The 19880-nt window shown below is 63.8% G+C and overlaps 1 protein-coding gene across 2 annotated transcripts; it reads right to left on the reverse strand.

Annotated features, from left to right (window-relative positions):
- Positions 1-14044: 14044 nt before the first annotated feature.
- On the reverse strand, positions 14045-19880 carry NOC4L (nucleolar complex associated 4 homolog). Of its 2 annotated transcripts, none has more exons than XM_039471883.2 (15): positions 19660-19880; positions 19292-19412; positions 18678-18784; positions 17607-17714; positions 17244-17336; positions 17051-17150; positions 16924-16958; positions 16394-16444; positions 16203-16314; positions 15690-15750; positions 15237-15347; positions 14974-15134; positions 14793-14875; positions 14436-14549; positions 14045-14198 (listed from the first exon to the last, which is right to left on the reverse strand). In XM_039471883.2, exons 1-15 carry the CDS (start codon positions 19774-19776, stop codon positions 14079-14081), a joined length of 1494 nt encoding a protein of 497 aa, XP_039327817.1. In that variant the 5' UTR covers positions 19777-19880; the 3' UTR covers positions 14045-14078. The 2 variants fall into 2 exon arrangements, with proteins under 2 accessions (XP_039327817.1, XP_039327816.1); XM_039471882.2 differs by having other exon boundaries at positions 17244-17393.

The following is a 19880-nucleotide window of genomic DNA, read 5'->3' on the forward strand; positions in this document are numbered from 1 at the left end:
ACTCAGTGGTGAGCAAGAGGGCTGGCTTCAAAACTGCTCCCTGAGCTGGTTCATTTCCCCAGTGCAGCCCCAACCAAAGGCTCAGCAGGGCTCCTGGGGACCCAGAGGCCAGACAGTGACCACCCCACATCCCCCCACAGCCGCCCCAGCACCTCCCCCAAGCCCCCACTCAGCTGTGGTTCTGGGATCGTCCACGGTCAGGTCTCAGGACCCCCAAGTTTCAATCCCAGCCAGAGTTCCAAAAATGCTGACTCAGCTCAGAAGCAGCTGGGCGTGCACAGCTGGCGGGAACGAAGCCGTTGTGGGACAACCCTTGGGGACGCTGTGTTTTGGCGACTCATGTGTCATTAAACCTACCAATTCCCACCTCGATTCTGGCCCACGCGGCCTCTGCTACTGTGTGAACACCCACGGCCTGCAGCAAACCCCAATGCCCCCTCTGCCTGCTGCCACCGGCCACCCTCCTTCCAGCTTGCCCTTGAGAGCCCCAGGGCTCCGGCCAGGGAGGAGGCTGGAGAGAGGGAGGGGGACCCAGGGCGGGGTGTTTTCTGAGGCTCCTCACTTGGATTCCCACGCTGGGTGGAGGAGTGGCCCCTTCAGCCTCATGGCCACAGCCCCCTACCATCTTCTAACAAGCACCCCACAGCTGAGCCATGCCAATCACTGTATCTCCTCCCTCGGTTTCTGTGGTCAGAGGGTCTGGCCCAGGGGCAGAAAGGGCAGGGCCCGGAGGTCTCTCTGCATTGCCTTTTCTTCATGGCAGCTTCAGGTGCCAGTGCTGCTCAGTGGCCTGGGATCTAGAGGGGGAAGTCCCAAGACACACCTGCAGACACCACATGGCCGTGCCCAGCAGCCTCAGCAGGCACAGGCAGAAAGGAGGCTCGGCCTCGCCAGCCATCAGGGAGACCCAGTCAACCACAGGGAGACGGCGCTTCACACCCAAAGGATGGCGCAGACAGATGATGGACAGATGGACAGGTGGGTGGGTGATGGGTGGATGGATAAATGGGTGAACGGACGGATGGATGGATGGGTGGGTGGGTGGGACGGTGGGTAATCGGTTAGCTAAGTGGCAGATACAGACAGATGAATAACGCAGACACACAGACTCAATAGATGAACAGATATAGATGACACCCAGGATAGAGATCATCAGTACAGCCAGGTGTGGCAGACAGGTAAGTGACGGACTGAGACAGATGAATAGAGGTAGGCAGAGACACGGAGAGATCACAGAGATAGAGAGACAGGATAGGGAGAGAGACAACTGAGAGACAGACAGACAAAGGGACCGGCTCTGGCAGGGATGTGGAGAACCCGGACCCTCGTATCTGCCGGAGGGGGTGAACATATTCTCTAATGGGACCGACGCCCTGAGCCTGCTGGACCACCTGCCGGTGCAGGTGACTCCTGGCTTTGTCAGCCTTGGGGCTGACCGGGGCTGCCCCACGCATGAGGCCCCTTCCTGGAGGCTGGGTGGCTCCCTCCAAGTCCTGATGCGGACCCCACCCCGTGGGCGACCTGGGCAGCCTAGGAGCAGTCCAGCCTCACAGCCTGGCTCTGCACTCGCAGTTTCTGGTTCCTCACCTGGTTTTTAAAATGTGTGTAGAGCGGGGAGAGGAGCTCACGTGGCAGGGGTGGCCACGCAGGCTGGCGAGGGCATGGGTGCCGGCTCGGGGTGCTGCTGCTCCCTCTGGGGCAGGCCAGGCACCATCCCGGGGGGCAACCTGCAGTTCCCACGGCTCCGGGCCTGGGCAGCCTCCATTCTGCCAGAGTGGCAGGGCCCCACCTGCCTGAGGGTCACCTGCCCTTCCCACGGGCAGCTCAGTCCGTGGCAGCTCTGACCCAGCTTCTGAGAACGCTCTGGGGAAGGAGTGGCTGCGACCTGCGGGTGCCCAGCACAGGGCGGAGTCGGAGGCAGCTGGAACCAGAACTACAGGGTGGGGGGAGGGACAGAGGGAGGAGGGACAGAGGGAGGAGGGATGGAGAGGGAGGAGGGACAGAGAGGGAGGAGGGACGGAGAGGGAGGAGGGACGGAGAGGGAGGAGGGACAGAGGGAGGAGGGACGGAGAAGGAGGAGGGAAAGAGGGAGGAGGGACGGAGAGGGAGGAGGGACAGAGGGAGGAGGGACGGAGAGGGAGGAGGGACGGAGAGGGAGGAGGGACAGAGGGAGGAGGGACGGAGAGGGAGGAGGGACAGAGGGAGGAGGGACGGAGAGGGAGGAGGGACGGAGAGGGAGGAGGGACAGAGGGAGGAGGGACAGAGGGAGGAGGGATGGAGGGAGGAGGGACAGAGAGGGAGGAGGGACAGAGGGAGGAGGGACAGAGGGAGGAGGGACGGAGAGGGAGGAGGGACAGAGAGGGAGGAGGGACGGAGAGGGAGGAGGGACAGAGGGAGGGGGGACGGAGAGGGAGGAGGGATGGAGAGGGAGGAGGGACAGAGAGGGAGGAGGGAGGGAGAGGGAGGAGGGACAGAGGGAGGAGGGACGGAGAGGGAGGAGGGACGGAGAGGGAGGAGGGACGGAGGGAGGAGGGACAGAGGGAGGAGGGACAGAGAGGGAGGAGGGACGGAGGGAGGAGGGACAGAGGGAGGAGGGACGGAGAGGGAGGAGGGACAGAGGGAGGAGGGACGGAGAGGGAGGAGGGACGGAGAGGGAGGAGGGACAGAGGGAGGAGGGACAGAGGGAGGAGGGACGGAGAGGGAGGAGGGATGGAGGGAGGAGGGATGGAGAGGGAGGAGGTGTGGCCGTGGGTGAGCTCAGAGTCCAGGGAGCCTCCGATGGTGCCTGTGGCATGGGCTCGGGAGGCTGGGCAGAGGGGCCGGGGGCACAGAGGCTCAGCCAGGGGTTCCTGCCCACCTTCCGGAAAAGGCGGCCTCCGCCCTCACGGCCCAAATGTGGGAGTTGGGGAAGGGATTTCAGAAGGGCCCCGCCCCGCCCTGCCCAGGACCTCGGTGGCTGACCTCACTCTCCACGAGGCGTCTGCTGTGGCCGCGGCGCTGGGACTGCACGTTCCCACTGCTCAGGGACGCGGCCAACACGACTTCTGAATGTGAAAGGAAACCACATTGACTGTGGTCGTGGGAATATTTCATAACAGTGATTTTCCTCAGAACGCAGTTGCCACATTAAGAAAAATAGCTCTGGGATGGCCACGGCTCAGCAAGCGGGCGGAGCACAGGCCGGCGGGAGGCTGCTCCCCGGCTCCCCACGGCCTCCCCACGGCCTCCCCACAGCCTCCCCACGGCCTCCCCACGGGCCTCCCCACGGCCTCCCCACGGCCTCCCCACGGCCCTCCCCACGGGCCTCCCCACAGCCTCCCCACAGCCTCCCCACGGGCCCCCCACGGCCTCCCCACGGGCCTCCCCGGACCTCCTGAGCCTCCTCGCAGCATGGCGGCTGGTGACCCAGTGGGTGGCTGGGGATATTGCCTCAGGACCCGATGCTGGATGGTTCACATCCGCTTGTCTGGGCACTGGAAGTTCCGAGCAAGCCTGGGCCCTGTTCTGGAAGCCGGGCAGCTTGAGGCAACAAACTACTGTGTGGCGAGGGGGTTTGTGAGTCACAGAGAGAAGCACGTCCTATGTCGGCCAAAATGAAAGAAGGGAGGGGCTGGGCGGCGGCGGGGGCGTCTGCACAGGGCACAGGGTCCCCGTCCCCCAGGGCAGGGCTGCAGAACCTGGTTTTCTTCCCTCCCCGATGCTGGGGGCCGCTGGCAGCTGGACGCTGCCTCACCAAAGGGGGGTTCCGCCGGGAACAGGGCTCTGTGGGCGGCTGCCAAGGTCCCGAGGCGGCCAGGCTGAGAAGCCCCAGGGGCAGGCCTGGCAGGGGCCACCGTGTGGCTCGGGCGTCCTCACAGCGTGGCCTCTCCATGCAGTGGAAGACAGGTGGTGGCCTCTGATGACCCAGCCTGGGAGTCCTGTGGGACCACCCCACGCAGCCTCGCCTGGCTGAAGCAGTCACGAGCCCAACCAGCCCCGGGCAGAGGACACAGACCTTACCTCTCAAGGGCACAAGGGTCAAAGAGGTGCCCCCGTGTTTCCCAAGCTCCACAGAGAGCCGGATGCAGGGACCCACACAGTCCCGAGGGACCCCGTCTCCCAGCAGCCCCTACTCGAGTCGGAGACGCCAGCAGGATGGGTGCCCGACTCATGCACAGCCCGGGCCCGGCCCCCAGGGTGTGCGAGGAGAGCCGGGGCCGGGGCACAGCCAGGACGCCGGAGGCCACGGCGGGTCATTCAGTGGGGGGTGCAGGGGTCGCCAGGCAGGGAATCTTTGTGCTGGGATCTGAGGCTGGAGGCTTCTCAGGGGAGGGCCCGGGGTGCAACGGGCCTGGTGGGAGGCGGCTGGCAGGAGAGGACACAGGGCAGGGGCTGTCGCCAGAGGGGCCGGAGCTGGGGATTCTGGGGGGGCAGCTGGTCCCAAGATGGCTCTCTGTCTTGGAGCCGCTCTGGCCACCGTCCAGCCTGCCTGGCTTCCACCAGGCCCTCTGTGGGGCAGGTGCTGTAACACACTTCCCAGAGGGGCACGCTGGGCTCCTGAGCCTGGCTGGCCTCCGATACCAGCCGGGGGAGCCTGCCAGCACCAGGCTCCTTCTTGATCTCGCCTTGCAAAAGTATTGCAAGGACAGACGGAGGGCGCTGGGGCTGCAAACCCACGCCTCCCCCTCCCACACGCACTGGGACAGTGGGCGCTGCCTCTCAGGAATCCCTTCGGGGCTGACAGGGAGGGGACAAGGCTGTCCCACCAGGTACAGGGACCCCATCGCCTCTGTGAAGAAGCCCCAGCCTGTCCTGAGGGTGCCGCACCCCTGGGCAGAACCCCCCGTCCCCTGGTTCCCAGGAGATCCCAGCAGAGCCCCAGAGCCTGCCCCCTCCACCCCTGCACCCCCTTGCTTCCTCCTGGCTCCACGGGGCACGGGACCTGGGACCTGCTGATCTGGAGGAGGACACCTGTCCGGGGAACCCGCACCCTGATCTTTTCTTTTTCTCTTTCTTTTTTTTTTTTTTTTTTGTAAGGCAGAATCTCCCTCTGTCGCCCAGGCTGGAGTGCAGTGGTGTGACCTCGGCTCACTGCAACCTCCGCCTCCCAGGTTCAAGCGATTCTCCTGCCTCAGCCTCCTGAGTACCTTGCCACCATGCCTGGCTAATTTTTGTATTTTTAGTAGAGAGGGGGTTTCAACGTGTTGGTCAGGCTGGTCTAGAACTCCTGGCCTCATGATTCACCCGCCTCGGCCTCCCAAAGGGCTGGAATTAGAGGTGTGAGCCGCCGCGCCCAGCCTCCCTTATCTCTTAATTACTTTTCCGTCTTATCTGCCCAGTCTCCATTCTCTCGTGCGGGGAACCACTGGACCCGAATGGCAGCAGGATCACCCACCACCACACCACCGCCTCCCGCCCGCCCGCCAGCCACCCGCCAGCCATCTGCCAGCCACTCCAGGCAGCAAAGGCCATCTGGCGAGGGGGGGCGCTGTCTGTGGTGGCTCACAGCCCCTTCCCCAACACCCTCACCTGCCTGCGTGGCCCCGACAGCACTCGGCTGCCGGCTGAGCAGGTCGGACCCTGCCAGGCACTCCCAGCTGTGACGGAGAGGGCTCACCCCGCGTGGACTTGGGCAGCCGCCTGGACACCCACGTGGGCCCTGCCCAAGTTCTGGGAAACAAATGAAGAAGGGTCCGAGGGAGGGCGCCGCAGAGCGACGCTGTTCCAGCCGAGGGTCCAGCCACACCTGCCGCCAGCCCCGCCTGCTCACGTCCCATTCCCCCGAACCCCCAGCTGCATTCCCCACGGGCAAAGGAGGCACCACAGGTGAGACTGGCTGAGGATGTGGCAGGGGTCGCCCTGGGTGACCCTGGGCCAGGAAGTCACAGGCTCCTCACGGGACGGAGGCAGGAGGGGCAGCGGGAGCGGTGGCCACAGGAGCAGAGGTTGGGGACAGTCAAGGGCCGCGCCAGAGCCCAGGAGCGCAGCGGACTCCAGAGGCCGAAGAAGGTGGCAGAGTCCTCCCGGAGGCCCCTGGCACCTGGCACCCACACCTCCATGCCAGCCCAGGGAGGCTGTGTGGACCCCCGGCCTCCAGACCCCGAGCAGAGGACGCTGCAGCTCTGGGAGCTCGACTGCACCTTGGCCACGCGGCGCCGGAGGCTCACACGCCGTCCTGCCCGGCCCTGCGGCCTCCGAGTCTTCGGGATGGAAGCAGCCTGAGAAGAGTCCCAGCCTGTTCCCGAAGTGCGGCGTGGGAGCACAGGCCTGGAGGTGACACCGTCAGCGGACCCGTCCCCGTGGGGTCAGGACTCAGACCACAAGCCCCCGGAGGCCGGTGCTGCAGGGGACGGACCCCAGGGGACAGCAGTGCATGGGGCGCTTCTGAGCTCTTCGAAGGGGACCGTGGAACGACGTGGCGCGGAGGACACAGGAGCGGCAGAGGCTCCACGAGGCACCATCCCCAGCATGGGTCCCCCACAGAGATGCCGGGACCCAAGGCGTTGGGAGGGCAGTGGGGCCCCAGGGACCTCCTGAAGGTGTCCGGCCCAGCACCCCCAAGACAGGCGCTACCATGAGCTCCTGCGGCCGCCACAGCAAGTGACCGTAAACCAGTGGCTGAGAACCACGCGGCTTCACCACTGTCCAGCGGCCAGGAGTCCAAGATGCTGTCCCGGGCAGTTGTGGGCAGGCGGGGCCCCAGGAGACTCAGGGAGGACCCGCTCCCCACTTTCCAGCTCCCAAAGTCCCCTGCTCCACCCTGGAGCGGATGGATTGTTCCAGCCTCTGGCTGCCTCTTCAGCAGGCGTCCCCAAACTACGGCCCGCAGGCCACAGGCGGCCCCGAGGCCATTTATCCGGCCCCCTGCCGCACTTCAGGAAGGGGCACCTCTTTCACTGGTGGTCAGTGAGAGGAGCACAGTACGTGGCGGCCCTCCAACGGTCTGAGGGACAGTGAACTGGCCCCGTGTAAAAAGTTTGGGGACGCCCGCTCTTCAGCCTCTGACTCCGGCCACCGGGCTGAGGGCCCACCCTGAACGCGGGATGATCTCCGCTGGGTTCCTTAACTAATTACATCTGCAAACACCCTGGCGCCAAACAATGCACTCACCGGTGCTGCAGGTCAGACAGGCACATCGCTTTCTGGGGGACACGTCAGCCAAAGTGAACCCACCCCCATGGAGGCTGCGGGATGAGGGGTCCCCGTTGGCACCCTGCACCCTGAAGACACCAACAAAGCTGCTGGAGAACGTCTGGAAAGACCAGCCTAAGGGGGCAAAGGTGTTTCGGGGGCTACTGAGTCACACCTGCAGGGAGGGTGCTGGGGGGGGCCGGGGCCTCTGTGTGGGTGTGGGGGTGTGCGGTGTGCGCATGTGAACTGTGTGTAGTGATGTGCATGTGTGCAATGTATGTGGTATGTATATAGTGATGTGCGTGTGGTGTGCGTGGTGTGTGTGTGCTGTGTGTAGCGGCGTGAGTGTAGTGACGTGTACGCAGTAGGTGTGTGTGTGTTGTGGTGCATGGTGAGCTCCAACAACCAGAGTCCCTGACCCCCCAACTCCAGCTCCCGCCACCTGGAGCAGAGGCGAGCACTCCGTGAAGCCCACATCGGTGCTGCTGCAGCTCCACACACCAGCGTCTCGAACATTTCTGAGCGGCCACAGCCCCTGGCAGAACACTCTGTAGATGGGACAACTGCAGCACGGGGTTGTGCCACCCTCCCGGCCAGGTGGGAGCCCACGTTGTTGGGGACTGGCATGGCCTTCACCACGGGCTGCTGGCCCCAGTTCGGAGACCCAGGCACCCCCAGGAAGGACACGCTCTTCACCGTCAACAGAATCACTTAGGCTGGAGCCTTCGCCAGAGCTCCCAGCAAACCTGATGCTCGGGAACACGCGGGGACACTTGGGGACACACGAGCTGTCGATTCTCCGCAGCTGATTCCTAAATGCCAGTTAACTGTTCCAGCCCCCTCAGCACCCACATGCTCCCACAGCTCCCAGGCAGCCTCGTGTCTGTGTCCTCAGTGTCCGGGGCATTCAGCTCCCAGAGAGAGAGCCGGCGTGGGGGAAGCGGGAGGTGGGGGGAAGGACAGGGGGAGGGAGAGCCGGCGTGGGGGGTGGGGGAGGTGGGGGGAAGGATGGGGGGAGAGCTGGCGTGGGGGTGGGGGTAGAGGGAGCAGCGGAAGGACAAGACGGGGGAGGCCCCGTTGTGCGGCGTGTTCCCTGTTCATTCGTTCGTGCTGAGGGCCTGGAAGGCTCCGGGCACACACAGGTGCCCACTGGGTACGGGCCTCACAGGTGACTGAAGAGGCCCCAGGAGTTTCTCTGAGACTCTGGAACCGAAGGTGCCTTGGTGCGTCAGCACCACGGGGGGAACACCTGGGAGTGGGTGATTTCTCTCTCCAGCTCTGCGGGCTGCAAAGTCCAGGATGGATGCACCAGCCTCCGGCGCGGACTCCAGGCTGTGCCCTCCCTGGCAGGAGACCCCAGAGAGCAGCCGCTCCGTGCCACGTGAAGAAGCTGCTTTCATGAAGGCCTGAATCCCATCACCAAGGACGGTGCCCTCGTGGACGATGCGCCCCTAACCCCGCCTGGTGGGCAGCCGGTCTGGAAGGGCCTGAGCTCCTGCACAGCCGAGGGGACCCCTGTGCTCTCAGGGTGGAGGAGCCTCGGGCTGGGAAGGAGGCTCAGACCCAGCTCACGTGGGCACACATGGAGCACAAGACCGAACGTGGGTAGGTGGAGGTGCCAGGCACAGAGCCCCTCTGACCACAGCGGCTGCAGGAGCAGAAGGAAGAGTGACTCCATCGCCCCAGGGACCACCCAAAGCAAATGGGAGGAAACACTTGGGCTGCCCCTCACCCAGCACGAAAAAAAGAAAAAAAGACACCAGGCACGGTGGCTCATGCCTGTAATCCAAGCACTTTGGGAGGCCAAGGTGGGCGAATCACGAAGTCAGGAGTTCAAGACCAGCCTGGGCTACATGGAGAAACCCTGTCTCTACTAAAAATGCAAAAATTAACCAGATGTGGTGACAGATGCCTGTCGTCCCAGCTGCTCAGGAGGCTGAGGCAGGAGAATTGCTGTAACCTGGGAGGTGGAGGTGGCAGTGAGCCGAGACGGCGCCACCGCACTCCATCCTGGGAGCCAGAGCGAGACTCCGTCTCAAAAAAGAAAAAACGGTGAACATAATGAGCTTTGCCTCAAGTTTCTAAACCCAGCATACCCGGTGCTGCCAACGGGGCACTTGTCTCTGCATTTAAAATGTTTTCATTTATCCAGAATTGTCTGGAGTGGTTTGAAAAAGCTCAAACTTGAGGCAGGAGACAGTGTCGTCTCCGGTGGCGTGGCACGTTCGTGGCGCCAGCAGACGGGGACGGCAGGCTCTGTCAGCGGCAGGCAAAGTGGCTGGGCCAGGTTCTGCTTGGACACAGCGAAGGAAGGGCAGCAGGAGATGCCAAGGAGGAAGCCACCGCCCGCTCCATCCGGCCACGCCAGAGGCCACTGCAGGACCTGCCACCCATCTGGCAGACTGTCGCGATGAGAATACCGGGGCTCGGAAGGAGCTAACAGTTTATATGTTACAGAAAAAAGGAGGTACACACCAGAGCTTGGAACCAAGGCTCACGCCTAACGGGAAGGGGCTGCTTGTGGGAGAGCCTGGCACTCTCCACAGCTTCTCTGTGCGCGGGGTTTCAACATTGACCTTAAGGCTCATGCTGCCTTTGTCACTTAAAAATGATAAATAAAACAGAAGCCCTGTTTTAATTAGGGAAAGCAGTTGATTTACGCAGAGGAAAATCACTAGTTCACTCCCTCACCCAAGGGAGCTGCAGGGGGGAGGTGGGCAGGGTGCTGCCACAGGGCGATGGGACTGGACGTGGCTGGGCCCCCAGCTCCGGGCTCCTGCCCGCTGGGCGCATGGGAGCCTCCGGCCTCTGGGGTCCAATCCTGACTCGCTGCTAACGTTCACCATGGGCACCCTGCAAGACCCTCTGCAGTGGCCTCTACTGGAACCCAGGTGGGTCAGTCCCTGACCCCAGCCCAGACCGGAGGGAGAAGGCGCAGGGAGACGGGGAGGTGCTGGGCAGAGGTGCTGTTAGTTTCTTTGACAAAAGCTGCAAATGGAAGGCCTGGGGCGGAGTGGGGGAGGGGGACACAGGGTACTACAGGGCAAGGCGGCATGGGCAGGGAGGACCCACCGCACCAACCTCACGACAGCCCAGCCTTCGGCAGCAGTGACGGCAACCGGGACTGGGTGTGCAGGGCCCCAGGCCGGACACGCTGTTCCCAGCCAGGTGCGGGGTCCCTCAGCTGCCAGTCTGAGCTCTGACCAGCAGTGCAGGAGCCTCACAGCCAGCCTGGCCTCAAAGCCTCCTGCCCTGAGCACCGGCCTGGCTCCTCCAGGCCACTCAGCTCACAACAGCCCTTGGGCGTGCCTGCGAGCACTGAGGTCAGGAACCATCACAGGCCAGCAGGCCAAGGACACAAGGCAGCCAGAAGGCCTGTGCCACAGCCCCCCCGTGCCCTGGAGCCCCCATGCAGCCGCCCCGGCTCAGCAGGCCTGGCTTCCGTGCCCCCAGGCCAGCCCACATCACTCCTTTCTGCAGAGATGTGGTGGGGCTTCGGGCATCCAGCTTCCCAGTTTCCATCCACCCTGGGTGAGCTCCACCCCAGCAGGGAGGCCCAGAGGAGCCAGGCTGACACTACCACCCACAAGAGCAGGACTCTCGGTGGGCATCGGAGCTGAGGGGCAGAGACCCGGCTCTGCCTGAAGTTACCTGTGACCCCCAAATGGAGTCCCTTCCCCTGATGCCATGTGACTCGTATCATCCCTGCCAGAACACACCCTGGGAGGGCCCAAGAGCCTGGAGTAGGGGACGTCACTGCTGGGGTGCAGACGGCCGGGGTGACAGTCCTGGAGCCTCAGCCGGTTCATCCGTCAGCTCACGCTGCCGTCAGTCACCAAGGAGTGCAGACCAGGCACCCCAAAAGTGGACGTGGTGCCCCCTCTGGAGGCTGAAGTCCCGGGTCCCAGGGCTGACGGGGAAGGTTCCTCCCGGCTCTCCCTCCTAGGCCTGTGTCAGGCCCCCTGGCTGTGTGGAGCCCACCAAGCTGCATCCGAGCCGTGACCTCTGTGACGACCCCATCTGCAGAAGACAGCACCCCGACAGGCCTGGGCACTGGGACAACAGAGCATCTGCCGGGGTCCAGCTGAGCACACAGCGGAGAGGCCCGGAGGGTCTGTCTGCAGCCAGGTCTCCCCCTGGCCCCGGCCGTCACCCGTGATCGGCCCGAGACCAGCACAAACCCTCCGTGGTGTCAGCAAGAAGGTCCTGGCTGGGTCCGAGTGGGCATGGTGGCGGGGTGAAGCTGGCGGGGAAGCACCTCCCATGGGCTCAGGGCAGGGCTGCAGCGGCCTCTGGTGGCCGCACGAGCTCAGGATGCCAGTGCCTTCGGCCCAGCCCTGCCCCAGGACTCAGGAGTGGGGGACAGCACTCGGGAGGTACCAGTACCAGGCGTGGCGGCCTGCCCAGGGCACAGCTCAAGGCCGGGCTCTGTCTGCCCTGCTGCAGTCTAAGAGCCGAGGGGCCACGGGTGGGACAGGCTTTGCAGTGGAGGGTGCGACTCGGGGAGAGGGACCTGAGTGCCTGTGCTCGCCCACACACAGGGTTCCTGGGAAGCCCTCCCCTCCCTGGCGGCGCTCAAACCAGGGCAAGCAGGGAAGAGCGACAGGCCACGGCTGTGGCTGGCACTAAGTCCCCAGGGCAGGGGCCACTTCACCTGAGAAGCCCCCTGGGTGGGGGGACAGCAGCCATGGGGAGGCTGGCAGCAGGGTCACCTGTCCTCTCAACACTGCTCCCAAAACCCCCGCTGGGCACAGGCAGGGTCCCAGGCCAGTGCTGGGCCAGGAGGGCGGCTCCCCCAAGCAGGGCCCTGCAGCTCCCTGCCCTCCCCAGCCACACCACGCGCACAAAGCTCCGTTCCAGTGCCCTGACTTCTGTCCTCAAATAAGCAGACTGCAAAGGAAACTGGGTGTCCCAGGTAGACAGAAAACCTGTTCGGTATAAACTGGGTCCCCCAAAAGTAAGCACCTCAATAGCAAGGCTGTGCCTACAACCGTACCAGGGCCTCCCACAGCGGGGAAGGCTCCAGAGGGGACCAGATGCTGCCCGGCTCCTACCCAGCATCCACCAGGCCCTCACACTCCCAGAACAAAGGGGATCAGCAGGACATAGCCAAGGTGGGGCACAGACACAGGAAGCCCCTTAACTCACACCAAACCCCACCCACTCCAACAGCCCCTCACACCACCACCACCTCACACGAACTCCCCACTGACACCAACCCCCACTCACACCAATCCCCCTACTTACAACACACCCTATTCACACCAACACCCCACTCACATCAACCTCCACTTACATTAACTCCCCACTCACCAATCCCCACTCACACCAACACCCCCTCACACCAATCCCCTACTTATGGGTAACCCCCCATATAGGCACCAAGGAATGAGAGCTAAGCAGAACCCTTGCAGTTAGGGCGTGAGGAATCTCTCACTTTACAGTGTTACTACTCAGCTATTTCCTTCTATATAATCCTTTATATAATCATATATGAGTTTATAGAAATAGGGCTTGTAGTCTCCCTTTATATAATTCTCCATATATAATCATTAATGGTTGATAGTATGAGTGCCTAAAGAATATTTCCCTGCATATATACCTATAATTAGATCTTAGTTCATATTCAGAGGAATGCCTAGAGTGGACACAGTACAGAGCATGAATTAAGGAATAAGCAGCTTATAATCAGAGGAATGCCTGGAGCAGACACAGTGCAGAGCACGGTTTAAGGGAAGACAGTTATACCAGGGCAAGAATCCATGGCCCAGGAGGCCGCGTTCAGTATCATAAAGATACCCGCTGTGTGGCAGGCTTGGGGCGAGAGCCACTCCTCCTGATAAAGGAGCTGTAGGACCTTGCTCCAGTTCTCGTGGAAGGCTGCCCTCAGAACAGCAATCCACCTTGGGGACTGTGAACTTTATCAGCTCTTGCTACTGTGCTGCTCGAAAAGCATCTTCCTATAGAACTAGCAGGTGGTGGTAACCCTGACAGCTCTGTTACTGCTGTGTGACTTAAGCATCCTCCTATAAATCTTCTTAGAACTAGTTTGCCCATAGATAGAGGTATTGCACACGGCACCCTCTTCACTGAGCACGGCCCACCTTCAAGCCTCGATGACCTAATGGGGGTGGACCCCTTACTGCACACAGCTCTTGCCTTCGTGGGAACGGGCCCCTTGCTGTGCACTGTCCGCCTCCTGGCCTCGGTGACCTCATGGGGGTGGACCCCATGTTTTACTGCTCACGACCCTATCACTATCCTTAAAGATGACTTCACTCACTGCCCTGCCCCCAACCTATACACAACCAATACACTTCTGGACATTCGGGGCCTCGCCTGACTCTGCTCATAGGTGGCGTGGCCCCTGAGCCCAGCTGCGTTTTCCTCGTACTTCTGTGTCCTGTCTCTTTCTTTCTCAGATCCTGCGCCTCAGCACAGCATAAGGGACACCCCACGACCCTGTGGGCCATCAGTCCTAAACTACCCCCAACACCCCCCATTCACACCAACACCCCCACTCACAACCCTAACCAACCCCACTCTCACACCAATCCCCTAGTCACGCCAACACCCCCATCCACTCCCACAACCCCCACACCCGGATACGTCACCCCACACACTGGCCACCGTAACTGACCCAGGCAGAGAGAACCCCCAGCTCCCTCCCGGTGTCCGGAGCGTCACCTCAGCAGCGGCCCCGAGCTCCGCACCGGGGTACACTAGGGCCCAGGGTGGGGGTCAGACGGTGACCTGTGACACTGGTGGCCCAGAGCCCCTGGGAGAGACTGCACCTCAGGTTCCCCACCGTCACCTCCCCGGCCGTGGGGGAGGCAGGGCCCCAACGTGCCATGTGCCAGGTGGGCCCTGGCAGACGTGAGGGCCTCGGCCCCGCAGAGGCACCGAGCCACCCGGCCCACACTCTGAGCCGCTCTCCTGTAAAACCATTTATTCTCAGGTGGGCAGGGTCAGCTGAGCGTGAAGTGCTGGGCACAGACATCGCCCGGCCGTCCCAGCAGCCCCTGGGCTGGGAGAAACTCCAGGGGCACCGGCTCCGGCCCTTTCTTCTTCAGGTCCCGCTCAAAGATCTGCAAAAGACGGTGGCTCTGTATAGGCGGCGCTCTGTGGCCCGGCCCCTCCCACCCGAGCCCCTCCCACCGGCCCCTCCCACGCGGCCCCTCCTACCCCAGCCCCTCCCACCCGGCCCCTCTCACCGGCCCCTCCCACCCGGCCCCTCCTACCCCAGCCCCTCCCACCCCGGCTCCGGGCCCGGCCCGGCCCCGCCCCCAGCCCCCCGCCCCCCGGCCCTGGTCCCGGCCCCGCACCTCATAGGCCGTGAGCTCCAGCAGCGGCGAGATGCTGACCTCGGGCACAGACAGGGCCTGGTTGATGACACTGGCGGCTTTGGACACCTCAGGGTGGTAGTGGCGTTGGAGGGCCTGGGGCGGCAAGGCCATCAAGGAACAGCTTCCCCGGGACCCCGCCCTGTGCCCCCAGCCACGGCCTCCTGTGCTACCAACCAGAGTGGGCAGAGGGCAGAGCCTCGGGGCAGGCCAAGCACCATGCACCCCCAAACCCAGGGGGCCGTGGGGGAAGACACGGCGTCAGGCTATGCGGGAGGTGGCATGGGGAGGGGAGCTGGGCTTTCCGAGGGCCCCAGAGCATGGCGGCAGCGCCCTCACCTGAAGCTCCCACAGGGAGCTCTCCAGGGCCCGGCTCTGGGCCGGGTCCTCCTCTCCGGGATCGTAGGGGTCAGCGTCCAACTCTAGGAATGAGATTCAGGAGCTCGTCTGCCATCCACCTCTCCAGGACGCCAGCACCCCCAGCCCCGCTGCGGCCCAGGCTCCGAGACCCCCAACTCACCAGGCCCGTGTGGGCGGTGCACCAGGACGCGGCAGGCGGGGTGCCGACGCAGCAGGTTACAGATGAAGGGCAGGACCATGAGCAGGGCCTCGGGGGGAGCCGTCAGGGCCAGGCGGGCCAGGCGCTTGGCGAAGGCAGCCACCAGGTAGGCGGGGAGGTGGCTGGCAGGGCAGCGGTGGTAAGGCAGGGCCGGGACTGCGAGCCCCACCACCCTCCCAGCTGGAGCCACAGAGGCAGGCGGAGCCAGGCGCCCCAGGACTCACGAGGACGACAGGAAGACGTCGGCCAGGCGGAAGAAGCGAGCTCGGTACTTGACGTGAAAGACGGAGGGGTCCAGGAGGCCATAGAGCTTCCGGTAGAAGTCAGGGTACTCCCTGCAGGCCGGGGGAAAGGAGCAGTGGATGGAGCGGGCCCACAACTGTGGCCTCTGGGGCCAGGGTCTCCCTCAGCACCCCCTCCTCCTGTCCAGGGGTCCAACACCATGGCCTGTGGGGAGAGCAGGGACCCCGCCAGGGCCGGGTGGGAAGGGGACGGGGGAGCGGGGCTGGGGCTGGGGCTGGGGCCGGGGCCGGGTGGGAAGGGGAGAGGGGAGCGGGGCTGGCGAATTGGGAAGTGAGGAGAGTGAGGGCCACGGGGGCAGGGTGGGAGGGGGCAGAGGAGCAGGGCTGGCGGACTGGGACGACCTGCACCGCCCCTCCAACCCCTGCGACACTCACAGGTTGTGCTCGTGAATCAGGATGAACAGCCCGTTCAAGGCCAAGAGGCTGAGAGCACCCCCTGCAGACAGACACAGGCTGAGCCAGGGACCTCGCTTTCATCCCACCCCTGCCCACACTGAGCACAAGTCTGTGGAGTGTGGCCCCTGCCCCTGCTGTCCCCTCCCACTGCCCATGGACACGAAGCTGGAGACCATGTGCCAGGTGGAGGAGTGGGGGGTAGAGGCACTGTGGGTTAGGGTTAGGGTTAGGGTCAGGGAAGAGGCACTCGGGATGGGAGAGTGGGAGGAGGTGCAGCGTGGGTGGGAAAGTGGGGGGGAGGCGCCGAGGGGGTGGGAGAGTGGGGGGGAGGTGCTGAGAGGGTGGGAGAGTGGGGAGGGGGACCGCGGGGGTGGGAGAGTGGGGGGGGAGGCAACGAGGGGGTGGGAGAGTGGGCAGGAGGTGCCGCGGGAGAGTCGGGGGTGGGGGGGGGAGGCGCTGTTCCCCACGTGTGAGCCAGGTGCCTGCACTCACCCAGGTCGCAGGCGCGAGTGAGGAAGTCAATCATGAGCGTGGGCTGTGCCAGCTGCGGCAGGATGGCATCATGCATGATCACCAGCACCTTCTTGTAGAGGCTGAGGGGCAGCTGCTCGAGGGCAGGCAGGTCAGGGTGAGGATCCCCCCTTGGGAAGAGCGGGCACCACCCCGCCCACCGCCCGTCCTACCTTGTGCTTGAGGAAGTTGAGCCACATGGCCTGAAAAGCCTTCCTGTGCTCCTGCAACGGGGTCCAGGCTTCACTCACCGCCCCCACTCCAGACCCAGGGCCCAAGCAGCTGCCAGGGTCCCCCAGAGCCCAGCCCTGAGATCCAGCACAGGCCCGGTCCCCTTTTCTGACCCCGCCTTCCCCTTCCTGTCGCGGGCTCAGAAACTGTCATCTCCGGGTGCAAGTCAGGAGCGCCTGGCCCCCGAGGCTGGGGTCTCAGAACGGCTAGGAAAGCAGCCTTGGAAGATGAGGGCCGAGAGGGAGGCCACAAGCGGCACCAGAGGCTCCAGACCCTGAGAGGTGACAGGCCTCTGACCTGAGGCAGGCCCCTCCCACGCTTGTGAGTGAGCAGACGGCTATGCGAGCTGCCGCCTGTGCCCTGGGGATTTTCGCAGGTGAAGAAGTTGGCAGCAGGCCTCCTCGGGGCCTCACACACGCCCCACATTCACCCCCAAGCCCAGAGGGTACCTGGTCCTCCAGAGGCAACTTACCTTCAGGTGAGCGACCTTCCAGGTGTCCGACAGCTCTGCAAGGAAAGACAGAGCCAGGCGTCACCTGACCCACAGGGGAGGCAGACCAAGGCCCAGCCAGGTCCGCCCCAGCCTTCGGGACACTCACCCGCGCGCTTCACATAGAAGCTGGAGACGGTGGGCTCCCGGCGGGGCAGGCTCACGGCGGACAGCAGCGTGAAGGCGTTGTTCCAGAAGGCGGGGGGCACCTGCGGAGCCGGGGCTGAGTATCTGGACGCCACCCTGGTCCCTGCCTTCTCAAGGCACCAGCATGACGCTGGCTACAGGACCTGGCTGCTCACCTCGGGGTGCTGACCAGTGACCCGGGCCACGGTGTCCACGGCTGCCCGCATGGTGTGGTAGCAAACGTCATCATGGTCCAGGTACTCCCGGAACTGGGACAGGAGTAGGCTTTGGTCCTCCTCAGGAGACAGCAGGCCTCCCACCACCAGCTGGAGGTAAGGAGCCGTGAAGAGCCCGGCCCAGCATGGGCCACGCAGGCGGCCTCGCCCCGCCGAGCCCCCCACCCAGACGACTCCTGGCTAGGTGGGCCAGGAGAGGCACCCCCATGCACAGGAGCTGCAGGAGGGTCCCAGCTCAGCAGAGCGGGCCCCGCCCCCACAGCAGGGCCATCCTGGGCTCTGGGAGTCCCGCAAGGCCCTCACCTTGAGGAGGTCTTGGGGGAACAGGTAGTTGCCTTCCCACCTGGGCTTCTCCAGCGGGTGCACTCCTTCCAGCTGCACCAACTTCATGAGTGTGCCCAGGGCCAGCTCCTGGGAAGGGGGCAGTACAGAATGGCTATGATGCCCTCACCCACGGAAGGGCCCCGAGCTCAGCCCAGTCAGGGAGGCCCTCACACCCAGGTCCAGCCCTGAGGAAAGGGGGGCCCGGCCTTCTCTTGCTCCACACACCGCCAGATGCCACTCTAGGCTTCCACGTCCCACCCATGATGTAGGACGATAAGATCCTGAGTGAAAAACAGAGTCTGGCTGGGGAAGGTCCCACAGGCCAGGTCTGCTTTATGAGCCACTGGACTGCTCTCTGGTCAACTGTGTCATGGCAATACCACCGTAACCCTCAGGAACCACTGTGAAAACACAAGCATGTGACACCAGCGTGGTGTCGAGCGGAAGGAGCCACACATCCTGTGATCCCCCTCATGAGGAGCATCTAGAGAAAGCAGCCACTGATGCAGAAGCAGATTAGCGGTTGCCCAGGGCTGGGTGTGGAGGGTGGGACATGGGAGTGATAATTGGTACTGGATTTCCTTTGGGGCGATGACAACGTTCTGGACAGCAGTGACCAGTGCACGCCTCTGTGAACACAATAACAGACGCTAACCGTGCGTGAGTTATTTCTCAGTACAGCTTTTAAGAAAGCTCGTAACTCGTTCCCGCAGCTGCATACCACAGTGTGGGCTAAGCAAACACGTCTGCAGCCTGGACTGGCCTGAGGCTTGGCGTGTGTGCCCTACGCAAACACAGATCCCCGTTGATGCCACTGGAGGCGAAGACAGGCTCTGACTCTCCCCCTTCAATATCCAGCCTGGGACTCGACAGCTCTGCTTCTGAACCGGGAGACACAGCGAGGCTGCCCGCCAGAACACTGGTCAAAGGAAGGAAGCAGCTTTCCCGGACAACTGTGGGAGCCCCAGACCTCTCCTCTGTGGATAGCCTGGGCGGGGGGTGTAAGGAATGCATAAGGATGAGGCCAGCCCAATGATCCCAAAGACCCACCTTGACCTGAAAGGAGGGGTGCCCCAGGAGCTCCCCCAGGCGGTTGCAGCAGCTGTGATAGCGGTGTCTCATCCACACCTTGTACTTGCGCATGGCTCCCCTGGACCCTGCAGACAGTTAAGGTGGTCAGCCCCCATGAGGCCCACATATGCCAGCCCGGGACCAGCCCAAGGTCCCAGGCCTGGCCCCACCCTCCCACTATCTTCTACTCACACTCCACAGGTCACTATGACCCCAGACCTGTGCTGGGACCAGCACACGCCCTGAGCCCTGCAAACAGGAAGAGCAGCTCCTACCCCAGGACTGCCCCAGCGAAGCTGCCAGGGTCAGGATCCCCACTCCCCACTTTACTCCAAGACCTGATGTCCCCAGGATGGGAACCTAAAGCTCCGATTTTAAGTGACAGTATCAACATCAATCAACCTCAAATTACAAAGGGGTACAAAACACACGCATTCATCTAAACCCAGCTGCAGAGCACCCGTGCCACCCCACCCCAACAGCACTGCCCATCCTCCACGATGGGTTTGGTGTGTCCTCCCATCGGCCTGCACAAAGCCTCCCTCCGACCCACAGAAAGAGGAAGAGCAGCCCTGGGGCCCTCCAGTGGTTACCTGTCATGACCATCTCCTCAGGGGGCAGCTGGCCCACAAACAGCTCTCCCCGCTCCAGCAACGCCCCAAAAAGACGGCTGCACGTGCGGACTGCTTCCTGGATCTCCTCCTGGTTCTCAGACTGCAGGAAAGGCGGCGGCGGGTTGCCCAGCCGGGAACTGTCACCTTCGCCCCCGCCTAGGCCGCCCCCAATCCTGCTCCCCTTGCCCTCAGGACGCCAGCCCCGTCATCCCGGGCCCGTGACCCACGCGCCTCCCACCCTGACCCTCCAACGCCGTCTCAACCCCCCAGGGCCCTGCCGCCGCAGCCCCCAATTCAAGTCCCGCTCCGGGGCCAAGACCCCAGCCCTGCGACGTCGCCGGACCCACCTGCAGCACCGCCAGGATGTCGAAAACGGCGTTGGCCTCACTGCGACTCGCCAGCACCGCCTCCAGCCGCCGGCCCAGCGCCCGGCGAGCGCCCGCGGCGCCGGGTTCCCGCTCCATGACGCCCCCAACACAGAAACACGTGGATACCCAGCCGCCGGCGATCCGTGGCGTCGCTGCCGCGCGTAGAGTCTGACGTCATCTCTACGCGCCACACCCAAACC

Source organism: Saimiri boliviensis, chromosome 7 (assembly GCF_048565385.1).
Source record: "Saimiri boliviensis isolate mSaiBol1 chromosome 7, mSaiBol1.pri, whole genome shotgun sequence".
In the NCBI taxonomy this organism is placed as follows: Eukaryota; Metazoa; Chordata; class Mammalia; order Primates; family Cebidae; genus Saimiri; species Saimiri boliviensis.

Excerpts from the sequence above, each read along its gene's own strand:
- NOC4L (XM_039471882.2), bottom strand. The coding sequence starts at position 19,776 with ATGGAGCGGGAACCCGGCGCCGCGGGCGCTCGCCGGGCGCTGGGCCGG. Across the intron at positions 17,151-17,243 it reads TCACTGGTCAGCACCCCGAG|GTGCCCCCCGCCTTCTGGAA; the intron begins GTGAGCAGCCAG and ends CCGGCTCCGCAG. Across the intron at positions 16,315-16,393 it reads TCAACTTCCTCAAGCACAAG|CTGCCCCTCAGCCTCTACAA; the intron begins GTAGGACGGGCG and ends GCCCTCGAGCAG.